The sequence below is a fragment of the Talpa occidentalis genome, unplaced genomic scaffold (genome assembly GCF_014898055.3).
Source record: "Talpa occidentalis isolate TD23 unplaced genomic scaffold, MPIMG_talOcc4v2.1, whole genome shotgun sequence".
Taxonomy (NCBI): Eukaryota; Metazoa; Chordata; class Mammalia; order Eulipotyphla; family Talpidae; genus Talpa; species Talpa occidentalis.
In genome coordinates this window covers 141,275,781-141,296,100 of record NW_026555331.1, presented here as the reverse complement: position 1 = coordinate 141,296,100, position 20,320 = coordinate 141,275,781, and the positions used below count along the sequence as shown (strand labels likewise).

Genomic DNA, 20,320 nt, shown 5'->3' with positions numbered 1-20,320 from the left:
CACTTGGTTGTAAGACACATCAGTTTTAAGGGACATTCCTTATTGGCTTCATAGGTATTGAATGATTTGTGGGGACAAAAGAACCCAGCCATGTTACGTGTATTTGATGAAAGGACTCAATTCTAGGCGCTAAAGGGAAGAGGTCAGTGGCAAGGTGATAATTAGATGATATAAAACTTTTCACTGAGCTGAAGAAAGACTGGAGTCTGCAAATTGAAAGGTTTGCTTTATTTCAGGAGAGTTTGATGCGAAAAAATGTCTGCCTAGTCATAGATGGCTAACATTCCAGAACTTGGGATAACGAGAAAATCTTGTACGCTTCCAGACAGAAAGAATGGCTAATTTATAAAGGAACAGGGATCAGTCTGGGTTTAGACTTTTCTTTTGACAAACCAGATGCTAGAGATGAAATGACATCTAGAGAGTCCCAAGGTAAAGGAGTAAAGCCCCCAAATTCTCTGTTGAGTTCTCATTACTTGTAGGAGTAAGAAAGACTTACGGATATGAAAGGATTTAGAGAATTTATTAGTGTTAACAGCTAGAAGCCAGATCCATTAAGGAGATAAGACTCATTGGTTATTTTTGCAGAAAGAATTTAATATAAGAATTGTTGATGAGGCATTTAAGAGCTGAAAAGGCAAAACAACAATAAAAAGTAACTTTGAGTACTGTTTAATGGAAATACATTGTGAGCCATATATATAATTAAAATTTTTCTGGTAGACACATCTGAAAATGTAAAAAGAAATAGGTAAAAATAATTCCAGTACGTTTTATTCCCCCCATATATTAAAAGTTACTTCACATGTAATCAATATAAAGTTTACCAGCAAGTCATATTACATTCTTATTTTCATAACAAGTGTTCAAAGTCCAGTGTGCATTTAATACTGACAACACATCTGAGTTAGGAAAAGCCACATTTTGTGGGCTCAGTGGCTATAGGAGGTTAATGGTGACCTTATTGGACAGTGTAGCTCTGAGGTAGCCCAGGAGTTAGTCCCCTGCCAGGAAGCAGTAGGAATTGTGAAAACACTGCAGCTCGCAGGAGGGTCTCCATGAAACCACAGCTCAGACCTGAGGAGGCTTTAGCTGACTGATCAAGCTCCTACCTCTGAACTTGGAAGTGCTGCTGCTGGTGTGAAGCTGTGCAGCCTGAGTGATGCTGAGACAGCTCCCTAAAGAATTCCTTTTTCTTCCTCTACTGAGCAGTCTCCCTCTGGTGCCCTCTATTGGCAGAGCCTAACAGGGACCCAGTTGCAAGACAAATTTTGTTCAGACTCCCACCCAACTCCTGCATCTCAAAGCAGAACTGGAAGCTGAGTCATCACTAAATACCTGACACAATAATCATCTTAGAAAAATCCTTAAAGAATTCTAACCAAATTGAAAATTAATGACAAGAGAGATCTCAGCGTAAGAGGGGAGAGGAAGCTCCAATGAAGATCATCTTGTGCGTTGTATACATGAATGTTAGGCTGGGAATATCTAATAAAATTACCATTAAGGATTCTTTTTAATCTGTAAAACTTTAAAGTTTGAAATAATTATAGATTCATAAGAAGTTGCAAATACAGTAGAGAAAGGTCCCATATTCCATTCACCAAGTTTTCCCTGCATAGCCATCTGGGACCATCTCAAATGGCTATAGCAAAATATTAAGACCAGGAAAACAGCGTTGTTACAATGCATGTGTATAGTTCTGTCACTTTATCACATGAATAGATTTGTGTAGTCACTAGTGCAATCAAGACATGAAACTATTTCACAAAGGTCTTCCTCATGCTACCCTAATAAAGAGTCCTGAAATTGAAGAGAAACCCTTGAAGAGAAAAGCCTATGAATTGTATGCATTTAAAAGCACTGAGCTCTTTGCTAAGAGTTGAGGTGGTGGTGTGGGAGCCAAGGTATTCAAGTGATTTCATCTTAGCTGGGTCTGCAGAGTAGAGGTTTAGAGAATAGAATTGTGTTTCTAAACAATAGTAGGGAAAAAAGCATTTGTAAATATTCAGGAAGGGAATGACCATTTATCACATATTTTTTTGGGGGGGCATTAATATCTAGTAACTTGATATAATTGGGAAAACAAGGAAAGGGAAAAGAGATAAAAAAGTAAAATTAATAGTAAACATAATACAAAATGGAAGAAATAAAATTAACTGTTATTTGTTATACTCTTAACAGTTGTGACTGGCTTTAATTAATCCACTTAAAGATCAAGGCTGCCAGATTATATTAAAACACAGACCCATGTGCACACAAACACATGTGCACACCCCCTCCATGTATTACCTATATGATAAACACTGAAAACAAAGTAATTTGTTTTAACCGTAGTAAAGGTTAAAAATTAATGGTTGTATAAAGCTGTATCGAACAAAAAGAAGTATGAAAAAAGGTACAATTGAAGGTAATAAGCAACTTGCAGAATAAAGAAGCACAATTATGTAATAACAGACACAGCTTATAAAGACAACAGTCATTAACCTTTATGCTTCAGTCAAATTAGTAGCTCAATATATGAATCAAAAATGATTAGAAATTCAAAGACTACTTGATTTGAAAAATAATACAGGACTTTGTGTAATCATTCTTCCCTTACAAATATTTGCTTTGAGCTTGATGGAAAAATCTGCTTTAATGTTAAAGTGTCTACTTTAAAAAGAGCTGAAGTGACTTTAAGGTGTGTGTATCCATATGTCTGAGACACATGATGCAGGCCGAGGGTGAGAGGTTGCAGTTTGGTTCAAACTTGAAAGTCTTTTGAAATAGAAAAGAAGAAGAGAAGCATTGATTCTTCTTCTCTGTAGGTCTTAGAATGGAGAATGGTAATTCTGTCCCCCAAAGTTTCCCAAGACTCTTACCAAGCAAATACCTCAAAATAGGCATGCTAGCAAAAAGTGTGTCCTTTATGAGAAACATGCAGAACAACTAAAAGCCTGACCTATGTTGTGTATACCTAAGGATACTAAGGTGAGACGATGCAATTTCCCCATAGCTCAGGTCTCTGTGGGAGAGGCCCCCCCATTTCTTTCCAGTCACTGAACCAGGATTTGGTGTCCTAGTTCCCTGACTCCTGACTTCAGGAGGAAGGTGTGTGATATTGTCATCTGCCCCTGACTTAAGCTGCCCATCTGGGGAGAGGCTAGTGCTTGCCAGAGGAGTTGATGGGCCCTTCTGGACAGAGGAATAGGATTGGCTTTTGATATGCCTTCATTGGACCTCACGTTCCTTTTACCTCCACCTGACTCAGCAGCTGGCTTTTCTCACAGTAAATAAGCAGCTGCAGGAGCCATCCAATAATGCTAGCAAGGAGGGGTTGGTTACAGGTACTTTCCAAACAAGTCTTTGATAGTATCAGGTTATGCACAGGCATTTTCATCCACTACTACAATACTACAGTTTATTTTCAAGCCCCGCTGATATGCAGAGTGCAGGGGTGTGTGTCATCCCTGCAGCCACCCCATCCCCACCATTGATCAGCTGTATTTTGAATGTTATGGCAACTGACATATACTTTAAGATAAAAAGTTTTTGATTGTTTTAGTTTAAGATGGCTCTAAGTATTCCCTTCAAGTCAGATAAAGAAGCAGTGCTGGATCCTTTTAGGAAAGGGAAGACAGTAGGGCCCTGGGGTTGCTTCTTCCTTGGGAGTTTAATTGTGAATTCCTGAGGGAGAGCAGGTGTGTGGGCTGTGAAGGTAGCGACAACTTGTGAACTAAATTCAGAATTCTTTTCAAACATAAATGTACTTTTCAGTGCAGTAGGAGAATAGATTTGATAAGAAAATGGTCCCAGAAAACCTGGGAGGAGAAATAATACTTGTTTCCAAATGAGAATTGAAATAGGAACTGTAGGTGCAAAAGAACGTTCAGTGTATAAATGGGAGGCGGTCATCTAGACCGGGGGAGATGAAAACGTTCAGGATCACAGTTGCCAGAAGTTCACAGAAACAGTTCAGGCGGCCAGTTCTGGGTCAGCTTGTTTTGCTCCTGCATCCTTTTGAAGCTATTCAGAAAAATGTCCAGGTTGTGACTAAAGTTTATAGTGAATTAAAGCAAAATCACTTTTTTATGTTCTAGTGGAAAGGAAGGAAATCTGGATTGTTATATTCTGAATGATATCTTAAAGGACATTTATGTAGCAACACAGATGACCAAAGTAAAGAGTCCTCTTAGTTGTATTTGAACCTGGCTGCAATACTGGCGAAATAATATTGCTTTACTCTATGGTTTGCAAGATTGCAGTCATGCAACTTTTGAAGACAGTGCTATTCATTGCTACATGACCATTGTATAAAAAAACATTGTACGGCTTATGTTCCATAATATTTATTCAGCTTTGCTCATACTGTCTATTCATTCTTTCAGAAATGTTTATTGAATGCCCAAGCGGCTGGCACTACTTACTTAGTGTCTGGGTTACAGAGGTGTGTGAGACAAAATGCTTACCCCTATGGCTTACGTTCTGATGGTTTGTGTGTGTGTGTGTGTGTGTGTGTGTGTGTGTGTATGTGTGTGTTTGTGTGTAATTTCTATAAGAATGCAGGCTCTGAAGTTAGGCTCCCTGGCTCCACCTCTCACTGGCTTTGCAACCATGGGCAAATTACTTATAACTTCTGAAAGCGTTGGTTTTATGTAACTTCTCTGTGTGTTAGCTTCTTCATCTGAAATAGAGTAATCGATTGATAGTGGTGTTGTGAGGTTTAAATGAATTACACCTTTCAAGTGCTTTGAATTGTATTTGGCACAAAGTAAGCATGAACAAAGCTCCCTCTTTATCTGTTGCACATAGATTTATAAAGATACATCTAGTTGCTACATAGCTGCATATAGATATACATGTAGCTTTTGTATATGAATGTAACTTGGCTGTAGTAATAGCCGTTCTTCATGTATTTACTTTGCAATCTCCATGCTTGCACAGTTTCTTCCAGAATTTGAAATTTTCAATTGAAAAGTATTCCTTTTATACATTGTAATTTCATTTTTGTAAGGCCTTCTTAATGGAAAGCTATATACTTGTGCGGCCATTATTTTTAATAATCTAATAATTAGTTCACTGAATTACTCAGTTCAGCTTTTCGGTTTGCGAATGAGTAATAAACAGTATTTTGAATGCTGGGTCAGCATGTTCCAACAAAGTAGGAAGCATTAAAATAAAACATCATTAGCATTAAAAGTGCTCTTTAAGGGTGGAGTCACCCATTTCTTCTCATATTTGCAACCATTTCTCCAAATCAAGTAGGTAGCAATAACACATAGTGCCTGCGTGTGTCATGGTCACTGTTCAATTTTAGATATATCATTTCATCGGATCACTTTATCTCTGAATGTTTCTCATTTATCCCCAGCCATTATCTGAGGTTCTTATCAACTTTCCCTCAGTAACATAATGGCCTTATATATTAAATTATAAAGTAATTTTCTAAGGTAAAATTGTATGGAATGACTTAGGTGTCAGCCCACATGAAGATAAATATGCGTATCTATGATTGGTCAGATGAGCGTGGGCAGGCTCACGTTCAGAGCCATCGGAAGCCAAACCCCTCTGGGAAAGGAACTGTCATAACTTTGATTCTGGCCTACTCTGACTTGATATCTGAAAACAAATAAAAAACAAGTCTCTTTTACAACAATTATGAATGGTTTAAAAGCAGTCCTTCAAAGATGAGTAATGTAATGGAAACTAATTCCTATAAGGGGCTTACTCTCCAGGAGGCTCAAGAAGGTGGGCTTGGACACCACACAGGCTTCTGTCCTTCAAGTTTCCTGTGTGTTTAACACATCTTTGTCTTTCTCATGTTAAAAAAAAAAAAATGGAGGGTCTCCCTAGTGGTGCAAGGGGTTAAGCACAGCAATCTGTGTCTTTGCAGCATGAGTTCGATCACAGGCTGGCCAGGGAGCTACCCACATGGTGCAACAGACCTTTCCTGTCTCACCCACTGCTCCCCTCAGCAGTGTATTTCAGTCAGTCTGCCCGTTCTGCTCCCCACTCTGTCTCTGGTGAATCCTCTCACCCCTCAAACCTTTGGCCTGTACCCCAGCTCTTTATAAATAAATAAATCCTTAAAGAAAGGAGATAACATTGACACCTCCCTTCTGGAGGATAAGAAAGCTGAATATATTAAAAATGCCTAGCTAATGTTGTCTTTAAATGCCCTTTCTCACTTTTCTTAAAACCTTTAGATTCTTTGAAGTAAAATAGTGTTAGCTGGTCTTTTTGTAGAAACCAAAATATATAGAACTAGAGTTTATGTACCGGATGCCTGTGAAAGCTGAATGTATGAGCATTATATTATTTTTTCCATTTAAAAGGACAAGTTCTAATAATATTCATTATAGGAGATTTTACTGGTTTTTAGAAATTCATTTTGCTGATGTATCTTAAATCTCTCACCTGATTGAGAATGTACTGAGAAAAAGAGCTAAGTTGGTAGGGCTTGGGGTAGAAGGGCAGAGCTGACTGATATTTGTTTCATTAAGCTTAGGCAAGCTATCCAATTACTTAATGCAAATAAGAAAAGTTTACACTAAACTCCTACTTCTTCGCTTAAAACTCTAGAGAATTTCAATGAGGAGAGATATGTATTTAAAAGAAGGAAATTTAAATGAAACCTAAATCAGGGGCTTAATGTAGAATAACATTAGACCAGGAGATCTGAAATAATAAGTGGGAAATGCCAATAAATAAAAATGGGAACGCATCCTTCACTAAACACTTGGTGTGTTTAGTTTTATTTTGAAATAATTCTCAAGTCTTTGGAATCCCAAGTTAATAATGAAAGAGTATTTAATTCATGCCTTTTTCACACCTAACCAGAACCTTAAAAAGGAAATGTGGCCTTCCATTGTTAATGAAGATCTCCCTCTGTTTTCCATTATGAGGTGTTTACAAAACAACATGTCTTTTTTTTTTTTTTTTTTTTTTTTAAACATACCAACCAACCCTTGTTTTAATAGGTAGGTCTGCCATTGGGCCAGTAGCATTCAAAGAGAACCAGAAATCAGGGCCATCTCATTCCACTGAAAGAGAGACAGAGTTGACCACCACCTGCCTCTCAGAGGTGGCTGTTGAAGAAATCGCTCCATGGAAAGTGAGGTTATAGGAGATTGAAAAGTGAGGTCACAGGAAAGGCAACTATGGACAGGATCGGGGATTTCTGAGATATAAGCAGTTTTTCTTTGCAAAGTAGCTGTAGTTTGTTCAATGATTTAAACACATCAATGATAGAAGGAACTGACTGGAAGAAAATAATGCTGCCGGTGAAATTTTTGGAGGGGAGAGTTGGGGAAAGGAGAGATATAGTACAATGTCGAAGTTTCTAACATGTTGTTTGGCTTCTGAAGACCCTGGGCAAGATGAAACCTCTATTAGTTGGACTGTTTATTGGAAACTCTACCCTCTAAAATAATTTGAAAGAAAATGAAGCATTCTTCTGACATTTTCTAAAAAGTTTTTTTTTTTTTTTCCTCAAACTGCACAGGTGATTTTAAACTTAAGACTCCTTCTGTGGCTTTGCAACAATTTTTATTCATCACTGAGTGTGTGTCTTTGAGGAAAGCTACCTCAGTGACTGTACATCTGCCATGCTTGGGTCTCTGAAACAGCAGTCATGGAGCTCTAAAGAAAATCTGTTCTCTAAGACACTTCCCCAGTTTGTCAGTTAACAGCCTTTAGGTTTTAAGAAAGTATCAGCTCCCACCCATATAATATCATATAAATGGTGTATCTATCAGAGTTTAAGCTTCATAAGGGCAGGGACTGTGTCTTTCTCACTCATAGTTTTGTTCTCACTAATCGCAGTACTGCTTGTCACCAATAATTATATATTGAATAAATTTGTGAATCTCATTTATCCTTACCTAGTATATAGTTTTCATCAGGCAGTAGAAAATTCTAGGGAAGAGACTAGAAATAAGCCCATTGTGCTCATTGAGTGAAAAGTCATAAAATTTAGAGATAATATTCTTTTGTTCCATTTATCACCTGCCACTGTCTTTCTCAAGTGCTTACATAGAATGGAGAATCAGATATTTAATGTATGATATTTGTAAAACACTAAAGCAAAGGGCCTTACGATTATGTAGTTCAACCTTCAAGTTACAAAGTTGAGAAAACTGGAGTTTATTAGCTTCTGTAGCTAAATTGCTGACTGGTAATGAGAATTTGTTCTGGGTCATACTGCCAAACTTCCTAAGGGTACACGATTCTGTTTCATAAATACTCAGAGCACAGACCTTTTTTTTTTCCTTTTCTATTTTATTTTCAGATATTCCTTTAGATGAAACCACTTGAGACCTTTATTTGTAATGAAAGTTATTAAGAACAAAAATAATTTTTCATCAAATTGTGCTCTTCCCAGTCTCCTTGCAGCCAAGATCAAATGTGATTAGGTGTCGATAGTCCAGAGGCTTTGGAATGGGAACTACAGAATGCCCTGTTTTAGGTTATTCAGTGGCCCCTGGGGTGATGTCATACTTGTGACATTTACAAAATGGTGGGCTTGACTTACATGGGGTCTACCTCATATAAGTTGTTTCCTATAAATCCTTTAGACTTCCCTTTTATGCAGCTTGGTTTTCTTTCTTTGGGTCTATGGCTAGAAATAAGCCATCCATCGTTCATGCTGCAGACAATCAGCAAGTGGTTGTTGAGCACTGACTGTGTTACAGGCTTTTGAGATGTGCAGTGAGCAAACCCCCACCTGGTCCCATCCCTTGGGGCGTTTATTAACAATTGGGAAGGAAATGAAGGAGCATGTGAAAGAATAGAACTGCCAGAGATTTTCAAGTTTCAGTTTTAGAAATTCTTGAAGATAATAAAAAATAAAGCAGAATAATTTAGTGGTTAAAATTGAAAAAAAAAAATGGAGAAGACCATCTATATGTGGTCATGGCATGTGGTATATCTGATAAATTTGGAGAGTTTCTTCTTTTCAGATAACCACATTGGTGGGTATTGTTGCATTGCAGTTGATAGGTGTCCCCCAAACTGTAGAGCTGGATGAGGGTCTGTGGCCCAAAAAGAGCACTGAATTTTTGCTGCACATGTTTAGAAGGGCAGAGTAATGCTCAAGTTAAGAGCATGTAGGTAGTTGAACAAAGTTCCTAAGGAAGTTACAGGGTCATGGTCAGATTAACCTCTCCACGAGCTCCCCTGCCACATTACTGAAAGAGAGCAGATTTGTTCCTAAAGCAGAAAAAGAAGTCACAGAGGGCCTCCCCGGTGGCGCAGCGGTTGAGCACTGGGCTGCGAAGCTGCCCGCAGCCTCTGCAGTGCTGGTTCGTTCCCCGGCCACCGGTGAGGGTCCCCCCCCAAAAAAAAAATAAAAAAAAAAACAAGTTTTCACAGCCGGTTCTGTCAACTGACCCAAAACCCTCAGCTGTGAGCAGTGCAGTATCCTTCTGTGGGTCCATTTCATTCACCTTTTGTATATCAGCACAATTTATTTAGGTGAAAGTGTATTTTGCTAATTGATGGTGATCGATCTCAGACATGCTATGCAGTGGAATCAACCGAAAGACTTATTAAAAGGCAGCTTGCGGGGCTCAGCCCCGAAGTTGGGGTTTAGGGAGTGGTGTCCAAGAACCTGCATTTCTAATCCAGGTGATCCTGTTGCTGCTGGCGTGTGGGTCAGGATTTCAGAACTGCTGCTCCAGGCCAGTGACGGGGCTGCTGCTAATTACTGCCGTTCTCGTACCATTCACTACCCACATGCGCTGAATTAATGTTTTAGTATCATTGATGCTGCTCAATTTATTTTGAAGTGTTATAGGAAAATTTTGTTTGCATATATGTAATTGTGCTTAATGCTGAAAGGTTTCCTAGAGGTTCCTTTTGCATTAGAAAATTTCAAGGTATAGGTTTTAGTTCCTTATAATACATCTTTATTCAAGACACAAAAAACACACAGGTTTCATTTCTAGGGAGGGAAGCATAACTGGAATATATTTTTCAAAATGATTTTATCTGTTATAATTGGTTTCTGAGAAGTTCAATTTAAAATCAGTAGCCATTTAAAAATAGCAACAAATTTTATTTATTTTTACAAATCCTTTTAAAGCTAAAATTTGACAGACCAGTGTTCAGTTCGTCACCTGGTACTCATCAGTCATACTTGTGAAGTAGATTTCCCTCAAATTTCACTTATACCAACATAACAATTTTACCTTTCCTTTTTAAAGCATCACTTATACCTTTGGGGTTATGATGGTATACAGGGGTTATTCTCTCTGAGAAGAAAAGGCAATCAGAAAATCTTTGTCTGTGAGATTAGACTGAAATGTACTCTCATTCACTGATTACTGAAGACCTTCAGGGACCATGCACTTTGGTGAAAATTGGTGCCAAAGTAATTTATCTTTTTCTTGCACAATGAGGGGTTTTAGTGGATTGTAATTTAATATGCATCTAATTGTGTGATGAGGTTACCAATAAGTTTAATGCAATCGGATGCTTCATTAATAGCCTTAGGTGCAGAACCTGGAAAGTGTGGCTCCACTGGCTTATTTTACTAGACCGTGTCTGCAGTGTGGAATTTAGTTTGGAGCTAAGGGACAACTCAAAGCAATTCTAGAAGTGAGGAGACTTGCTATTGAAAGGCCTGGCCATTTTTGCCTATGGGGATTGTTGGAAAGTGGGAGTAATTCACTGGGAGGAAATACATCTTAATTTTGTGTTTAGTCCCCAGCTGTAATGTAGGGCTCGTGAGGCCAGGGATCCATCCTTGTTCAGCACCGTGTCACTGGTGTACAGCGCAGTATCTGGTGTGTGTTCAGGTAACAGTCGAGTGGAGTCAATTTTGAGAAGATGGTGGTGCCGTTAGAGACTCGTCTTATACATGACTTGTTAGATTTATTATTTAAATCTCCAAAAGAGATATGGAAGCGCCAGGGATGAAATTTTTTAGGTGGAGAGATTTCAATTTTATGTAAGACTTTTGTAAAACTTAGACGTCAAATCAAGAGGTTTCTTCCTGTAGTTTGAATTCTGTTATTTTAAATGTTTGGGGAAGGGATTTAGTAACAATCATACCTGCTTCTGATAAATTGTATGCCAAGATGATTTCAGATTTCAGCTATCAGCACTAGGGCTGTAACTACCTTTTTAGTTAAGTGTTTCATTAAAAAAGTCACTCACAGGATTTTTTTTTTTCCCCCTAAGGCCGACTCTCCTCTTGTCTTTTCAGGCTGAAACAAAGCAAAGAACTGGATCAGTTAACCAGAGCTATTCTTCGAGAGAGAATATCGAGTGAAGAGGAACGCTCTAAGGCAAAACACCTGGTGAGTCCTAAGGCCTCAGTAGAAAAGGCTTGTCCACAAGGAAATCTGTGATGTTTGGGGAAGCTGGTATTCCTTGCCAACTTCTGGTGTTGATAATATTCGTGTTCTCTTTGCTTAGATTTTCTTGATTTTTGCCTTTTATAATAGCCTGCAATTTGTTGAGATTAATCATCAAAAACTTGAAGGTATGTAACTTGAATTATTGAAGATCAACACAGGCACCTTGGCTGAAGGGATGATGTTTGTTTGCCCTGCAACTCTTTTTATCTCATTGTATTTGAATCCTCTGGGACAAACCCCTATCTGGTCTTTCTCCTTGCTCGCAACCTCCAGATGTTAGTCTGGGTCATTTCCAGCAAAGGAGAGTAAGCAATTGATGAATTGTTTTCTGGGCTTTTAGAAAGAGGAAAAATGTAGAATAAGGGCTATGAGGGGAATCATCTTTTTTAAGACAAAAAATTGTTTTAAAGAGAAGATTACATAAACATGTCAAAAAATGAATATTGATAGAGAGAAGAAAATTTAAAAAGCACCCATAAATCTGTCATTCTCACATAACCACAGTTTTCACTGGGGGTGTCTCCTTCTAGATAGTTTTTCTTAGATCCGTGACATGTTTCAGAATTGGGATAGTGCTGTATATAGTGTGTTGCCTCAAAAACATTTTCTTGCAGCACTGAATGTTCTTCTGAAATAGTTTTTTATAGTTGAATAATATGCTGTCTTTTGTGTGCAATGTAATTTATTAAGCAGTTTCTATTGTGGGTAGAAGTGAGCTGCTCTGATTGCGGCAGGGTCCTGCCTATTCAGCTCCTGTCACAGCCTACTAGAAACCTACATGTTGACCTCTGAGAACCCTTAGTGCCATGGAGTGTTGTTGGGAATGCATGAGGCAGGTTGGATGGGACTATGGTGTAGAGACCTTTGCAGACTGAAAAGGGCTGTCCTTAGTTCAACGGGCATTTGGTGCCATCAAAAATTGCCAAGAGAAGGGTCAGTTTCTGCGCTCTCCTGTCTTTGTCTTGGTCCTTTCTTTGAGAGGCTACTTACTTAGGGTGAGTTGTCAAAAGCGAAAATGGAAGGAAGGCCATGTGTACTGAATGAAATCATCTGTTTCTCTAGTGACTAATCCAAAGTCCAGGTTAAGTGGGGGATGAACCAAGAAAGAAATGTCAGTGGTCTGGTGGGTGCCCCTTAGGAGGATGCCCCCACTGAGTGGAACCAAGGCCAAGAGATGGGGAAGGAAAGTCATTTGTTAGGGAAGGGGGGCAGCTTCAGAATTAAAGACATTAAGTGGTGAGTAAATCACCCCTGGATGACAGCTATTGCACTCTGAAGCTTGAGAGTTTTGGGAGGCAGTTGAAAACACATGAGACCAGCGTGTTGAAGAGTCATTTCCATGGATGTTCTGGCTTCCCAGTTTGTGGGCCAGGGATGGGGAGGAGAGTATTAATGGTGCTTCATTTGAGGAAGGTGGGTAGCAAGCTTTTCAATCCCAATGGACACAACAAACCTTAGTTGGCATTTTTCTTCATGCGCCAGCTTTTGCCTTTGATCCTGAGGCCCTCCTTTGTACCTAAATTTGGGCATATTGTCTTGTTTTCTTAGTTCAGGAAGACAAACAAGATTGGAATTTTTCAAAAAACTCATTAAACCCACACACGTGCACCTGACAATGCATGAAAAAGGAGAGTCTTCACAAAAATTGTGAAAGTATAAAACAATTTCTTATCCAACAGCAACTAAAATAGCATGTAACATTATTTGTTGGGAACAGTCCATCTTTGGCCCACCTTCTCTTTGTACCTTATAAATCTTGTCTATTGCCTGTCTGTGTTTTTTTTTTGTTTAGCAGGTTAAGCATAAGCAGCTGGCACTGTGTATTTTGTTTTGTAGGTCTCTTCTGTACTGATTCCAGGGTTGTACAGTATAGATGGCAAATTACCCGACTCACAACTCTGAATTCCAGCATTTATCATAATATTGACCAAATCACACCCTCAAAGCACGTAGGGATAAAAGTAGGATTGATACAGTCGGATTAAAACTGACTCAGAGTCCCATCCTGACTTGCGTGTTGTCAGACATGGACTCAGCAACATGACTATCCACAGCGGGTTACGTACCTGAGGATCCCCATCTTATTTGCTAAATCACCCCCCTCATTACTATTTTTTAGTATAGAAGACAGGCATATTCACTGGGTTAAGATGAGAAAATAAATACAAAAGATATTAAGAACACTTAATTACCACTATCTAGAGATGAATTAACATTCTGGTGTATTGTTTTTTATATTCCTTTTCACAGTCCATTAAGTATGTATAAGACATTTATGTTCTAGTGTGTGTACATTTTTTTCCAAACATAGATAATGATACATGGTCTAGTATAGCTCTTGCAATAATCTTCACATTAAAAAAGTTTTTGAACTATATGGTGGAGGGCTTTCTGTACTAGTAAATATGTATTTGTATGCTCACTTAAAATAGTTGATTGTATTTCAGTGAGTTTTCCTCATTAAAATACTATAGAGATATTATAAAACATTTGGAAAATAATAAAAATGACTAAGGAACCACCCATTAAGATGGCTATTTTTGAAAAAGTAGACAATAAATAAAAATTATTGGTAAAGATGTTATAGCCATGTGAAATAGTGCAGCTACTATGGAAAATAGTATGGCAGATCCTCAAACTGTTAAAAATAGAATTACCATCTGATGCAGCAATCCCATTTCTGGGTGTGTATCTAAAAAGAGTTGAAAGTAGGATCTTGAGTTGATATTTGGACAGCTACGTTTGTAGCATTATCCACATAGTGAAAAGGTAGGAGCATCCCAAGAGTTGACAGGCAGAGGATGCATTAACAGAAATGTACATGTACATACATACACACACATAATGAAGTATTTTTTTGGCCTTAACAAGGAAGGGAATCCTAACACATGCTGCAGTATAGATGAGACTAATGACATAAACATCAGCGAAATAAGCTGGTCACAAAAAAGACAAATACTGTATGATTCCACTTACACGAGCTACCTAGAGAAGTCAAAGTCATAGGGACCAATAGTGGGACAGTCTGGAGAGCGGTTGCCAGGGCCTGGAGAGAGAAGTGGAGAGCTTTTTCATGGATGTAGGAGTTTCAGTTTTGCAAGATAAGAATTCTGGAGCTGGGGTTTACACCATTGTGAATCTACTTTATTTATGAACTGCACACTTCCAGATGGTTAAGATGAGAGATTTTATGTTATCTATATTTAACCACAGTCAAAAATTAGAAAATATTATGAGGGAAATGAGCATTATTGCACTGATAATTGAGTTTAGAGAGGTATAAAGGTTTTTTTCCCCACCACTAAATTTATCATGCCCCTTTGGATTCCCCTGGAGAAAGTTGTCTTTGTATCTTAACTTTACAACTTTCTTTCTTTTAAAGTTATTTATATTTGCTTTTGTTGAGCTAATGTTGGTTTCCAATACTGTACATGATTTAAGGGTAGAGGTCTTCAGATGTATGTTACCACCCCACCCCACACCTGTAGCCCCAGTCACCCTCCTATACAGCCCATCCATACGAGCTGCTCATCTTCCACCTCCCCTCTCCTCCTTGGTAGTTGTATGCCAAGGGTTTGCTTTGGTTTGGTTTGATCTGTTCCTTTTTTTATTTCTTTGTAGTCCACATATGAATGAAATGACCCATCATTTGTCTTTTTTCTTCTAACTTATTTTGGATGCTATAAAGTTCTTTCTACCTTTTTCTCCCTATGTACATAGTCACATCTCCATGTTCTCAACCACCATCATGTAAAGCTGGATTGTGTGGTGGGGATCCTCAGAACCCCACCTGTGAGCACCCCCTCCCCCAAACAGTGTCAGCATGCTCTTGCTGTGGGTGCTTTGTCCCCAGGGCTGCCTTTCCTAGTAATACCTGGGACTGTGAGTGATGGCCAAGCCTTGGTTTATTCTTCTTTATTTAGAACTCAAATGTTGCAGCCAGCAAGAAAGTAAAGGTTGGATTTCACACATTTGAAGGAATTGGAAAGCTGTCTTTCAGGAGAACTAGTGAGGGAAAAAAAAAAAAAACAAAAAACCCTGATGTGATGTTGGTACTGTGAAATCAAGCCTCTCCTCCCCAGCCCGGCTTCCTCCGCCCACTAACAGTTGACATTTAGGTTGCTTTCTCCCTAGATGTGAGCCCAGGATTTTCTTCCCACAGTTGTCGTAGCAGCTAGCTTTATTGAAGCTCTTTGAAGAGCAAAGTCACCGTGGCCCTGTTGTTGAAGTTTTAAAATTGGATCAGATCAAAACTTTCCCCTCTGGAAGGTTTTCTTTAGCTAGAGAAGCTGTTAGTTCTGCTCTGGATTCAAGAAGAGTACGCCAGCCCCACTTACCTCTCCTGACAGGTACCAATGTCTTAATCAGCTGATTTTACCCAGAGCTTTTGATGGGAGATTTCACTGATAATTTAACCCATATGAAAATGTTAAGTAAAATTCACATTAAAGTTATGCTGCTTAAGAGCAGGAAAGCAACTCTATAAAGAATCAAGACTAATTAAAAGGACACCACGAGGAAACCTGTAAAGTTAATTCGACTTGACCTTTTGTGTATCTTTAAGATTCATACATATTAATCTAATATTTGCCATTTCATTAGGCTTTTTTTTAAATTAAAGGATAGGGAATTGTGCTTTTTTGACTTTGCAGTTTATATTTGATTTCTTTTTAAAATGTCAAAATTTTTATTCACTCTTATTTTCTTATTCAATTTTGCTGGGCTGGCATTTGTCATTTCTTGTTATCACTACAGAACTATGTATCATTTCTTCTTGAGTCTAAACTTTTTTAAAAAAAGACCCAATTCACTTAAGGAAAATGCTTATTGAAATAATCCAGCTCTTATACCTAAATGAGAAATGTCCTTCACTCTTTGGACCGATGTTATATTGAGTGTTTACTGAATGAACAGCTAGATACTCAGGACATATAGTGAAATGTAAGAGACACCCCTGTCTTTAAGGACTTTATAGTATCATGTGGAGGAAACAGATAGACTAAAACTAATGTTAAAAAGTGCTAGAGAGTCATGCTACTTAGGTTCTTGTGAGAATTCTCAAATCTGTTAAAGCAGATGCTCCCTTTCCTGTAACTCATTATTCTGTCTGCATTCATTCATTCCTTCCTTCATTCATCACACACTTGAGTGCCTAGTGTATGCCAGGTGTAGCAGAGTATAAACAATACATACCTGATGATTGGATCAATGAAGAACTGAATCTTTGCAAGCCCTAGTATGGGAGCAGGGGGAGTGGGGAAGAATAGAACGTTTTTCTCCGAGAAGTGGTGCCTGAGCGGAATCTTGAAGCAGGAATAGAAATTGTGATAGGTTGAGGAGTAGGACGGCAAGACCTATGATACTACGTGCAGAAGTATGAAAGCTGGTGGAGGCATCGGGTGCTATGGGGACGGGCTGAGGACAAGGAGCATTGAGGTCTGAGGAAGAAGAAGTTGACAGGACTGCATCATGAGGACCGTGCATGCCACCCAAAGACCCTGGAGTTCTTGCGTGCACATTTGTGCATGCGTACACATTTGTGCACGCACACACACACACAGGTATGAAGGGGAGAAATGAAGTGATTAGATGGACTTGTTGATTGCTCACCCTAGTGAGGTAAGAAGGCAGAGCCGAGGAAAAGAATGGGATCAGATCACCCGTCAGGTTGTTGGCATCTTGCTCCTTTTCTGCATTCGTCTCCAGCACACATTTATTAAACCCTGACTACGTGCTAGATGCTGTGAGTCGCTGGGGATGCCCACATAAATAGATCCTGCTATCTTTCTTCAAAAGTCTCCAACCAAGTGTAGGGTTTGTTGGAAAGGTCACTCTTTCCTTGCATTTTTTTTTTCCCCTACAAGTATGTTATAATTTTTGGATTTATAAAACCTCATAGTGTTTAGAAGAAATAGCACTAAAAAATAGGGTAGGTGAATGCATAAATTTAGTTTTTGCAAATTTAAGCGACTGTTTCACCAAAATGTCACTTTTCATCCCCAGTTTCTTTTTTGTCTGAAATGCACCAGTGAAGCAATCAAGAAAAAGAATTGATTAATTTTGTGCTGTGTGCTTCTCAGTTCTGTGTTTTGTTTGTGCTTCAAACTGTGACAGTTGAAATTTCATGCTAAAAGAGAAAAAGGTTTTGAATTTGGGGTATGGAGGAAAATGACTAAATTAAAGGAAGTAGATAAGAATACCACTGCTGCTGAAATATAAGTGAGGTTCTGCTCAAGGGCACAGCATACAATTGGGGTTGTAATTTTGAAATGATAACATGGTTCTGCTCAAAAGTTCTGTGTAAAAGAACAGTAAGAGTGATCACTTGGGGCTTTTAGTATTATTAAAATTAACCAGGTGAATGAAGTTGTAGTGTAGCAGTGGTTATTCTGGGTTCTTTTATTGGGCACTGAAAAATACTTATTTATTTTTTGCTCTTTTGGGGTGCAATTTAGCACTTTGATTATAACCTCTATGAATTTGTTCCTGGTTATTCAGACTGTGTGCTGGTTTTCTTGCTAGAACCACCAGTTCCCAATTGTTTTGACATACAGGGAGGATTTGTCTGCTTTGAATGCCAAAAATAAAGTTAATGACTTTGATCTTTTGCTTTTGAAGACTATTAAAATACGTGTTTGAGGGATGTAAGGCTTTTTAGTATGAGATATCTTCCTTGGTGTTCGTGGTGCTAACAGTACCTGGCATCATCTGCCAGTCCCATTCATTTTAACTCTTGCTCAGTTTACTTAGCAAGAAATTTAAAGGGCAGCACTTTTCAGGACAGGTGGGAGCAGGGGCACGCTGCATCATTTTACCTGTGTGTCTGAGTTCAGTGTCCATTGTAATTTCCAGGACAAAGCATTTGTATCCCACCTTCTTCCTTGACATTCTTGTTTATCATATGTGGTCCTGGCTTCCTGCATGTGGGAAAGCAGCATAACTATTGTCAGCTGGAGCTCGCCGAGTCCTAGGAAGGGACGGTTAGTCAGATATGCCATGGAGTGGCAGGAAAGGTTCAGGTATGTTTGTTACCAGCAATAAAACGGAGAAACATATTTGGTCTCAGTTTGCCAGCCAAGAAAGCTATATGTTACAAATCCAGAGCAAGAATAGAATTGCTAGTAGAGATTTAAATATTGCTTGTAGGGCCTCCCCGGTGGCGCAGCGGTTGAGCGCTGGGCTGCGAAGCTCTGCAGCACCGGTTTGATCCCTGGCTGCCAGGCGAGGGTCCCACATGGCGCGCAGACCTCTCCTGCCGCCTGCTGCTCCCCTCAGCAGTGTACTTCGGTCCTTCTGCCTGCTCTGCTCCCCGCTCTGGCTCTGGTGAATTCTCTCACCCTCCTGCACTTCTGACTGTACCCAGTGCATGTATAAAATAAATAAATAAATCTTAAAAAAAAAAAAAAAAAGCACTTTAATAAATAAATAAATAAATAAATAAATATTGCTTGTATGCTAAAAACGTACCCAGTGGAATATATTTCTCAAATGTGCGTTGTCTGTCCTTCTCCTCATCCAGCTTTTAGAAATACTTAGGATCTTAGCATTACCAAACAGCCTTGGGGCAGCATATCCTGCTGAGCTAATTCTGAGGGGCCTGGAGAAGAGAATGGCTGAGTGTCCAGTAGCAGAAATGAAGCCTCACTGTCAGGATTGGGGAATCTGTCCAGCGAACATGGCGTGAAGCTGAGTGCAACTTGGTGGTGTTGCCCTTTTCCAAGGAACTTGCTAGGACTGTGACCTCGTCGACAAAGTGATTAGAGAAGAAAACAGCACAGTTGAGTGTAACGCTGTTGATGTTCCTGCCAGCAACAAGTTTAAGATCGCTTGAGGAGTAACTCTGCTTAGATGCTGTCTTATTTTCTTTCTAAATGTACTTAAAAAAATTCCTCTACTTGCTTGCACCCTGGCTGGCTCAGGGCAGCTCTTATAGAGTGGTGTCCTGCGTGGTTGCCCTGCCATAAATAGCGTATTGACATGCCATCACTTGGCCATTATGGGTGTCAAGGTGAGGTATGGAGAGCACTGAGTAAAAATCCATAGGTAACTAGAGTGCAAAAGGCTGGTTATGATTCCATCTTTTTATAATGACCTGGCATTTATTGTTAATTTATTTGCTTCACTGCCTGGTCTGAAATGAATTGTCATTAGGGCCTTGGAATTTTATCGAATTGACATCAGACTCTCATTTCCTGTTGAAGAGGCTTTGAAATATGGCCTCGAATGTTTGCTTTAGCCTGTAACAAATTAAAAGTTTAACATGAGCATAATGAAGTCTGTCAATCCTTACATCCCACATCAGAGTTTTGCACATTATCTCTTGAATGAGACCATAAGGCAAATGGGCTTTTTTTTTTTTTGTTCAACAGCAATCTTGTTAGTTTGCCTTGATGGCAAGTCTTATGACTGTCAGTTCTGATACAGCTTTGGGGAATTGCTTTCAACCTATTGTGTGTGGACCGTGGTTTAGTGAATTCAGTGTGGTGACTGGAATAGCAGTAGTGTTTACTGGGTGGCATGCCATGTGCTCTGAGATCTGCTTCATGTCTGTTTATTGAGCATTAAACTCTTTATAGTATGGAGCATTCTCGGGCAGCTCTGTATTCTTTTTGTGTGTCCCTGCTTTAATTGCTTAAGTAGGATTCCTAAATGGGCTGCATTATGCTCTCTCTGTGTTTCTTGATGTTTGGAACTAGGTCTTGGAGGGTTTCTTTTTGTGCAGCCCAGGATTATTCCCTTAACTATAAAGGCATCCACCATTTTATTCTAAAGTGATTCTCTCCACTCTTGTCTTTACTAACTATATTTTAAGGATGACTTCTCCTGAAAATACCGAGGGGCAAAATTACCAAATGAAGTAAGGCCTCCATTCTCCAGAGAGCAGGAATCTGTTTACAAACCTGCAGTATTTATTACATACCTCATTTAGCCCATTCATCATTTTAATAGAAAAATGAGTCATTTTAGATGATTCT

General features: G+C 39.0%; 1 protein-coding gene across 1 annotated transcript in view; it reads left to right on the top strand.

The window, feature by feature from the left end:
- Positions 1–20,320, top strand: part of CHCHD3 (coiled-coil-helix-coiled-coil-helix domain containing 3) — a 256,091-nt gene that overhangs the window by 80,633 nt on the left and 155,138 nt on the right. Inside the window, exon 4 of the mRNA XM_037513381.2 lies at positions 11,192–11,285. Coding sequence (XP_037369278.1) covers positions 11,192–11,285 — 94 coding nt within the window. The remainder of the gene's footprint in view (positions 1–11,191; positions 11,286–20,320) is intronic.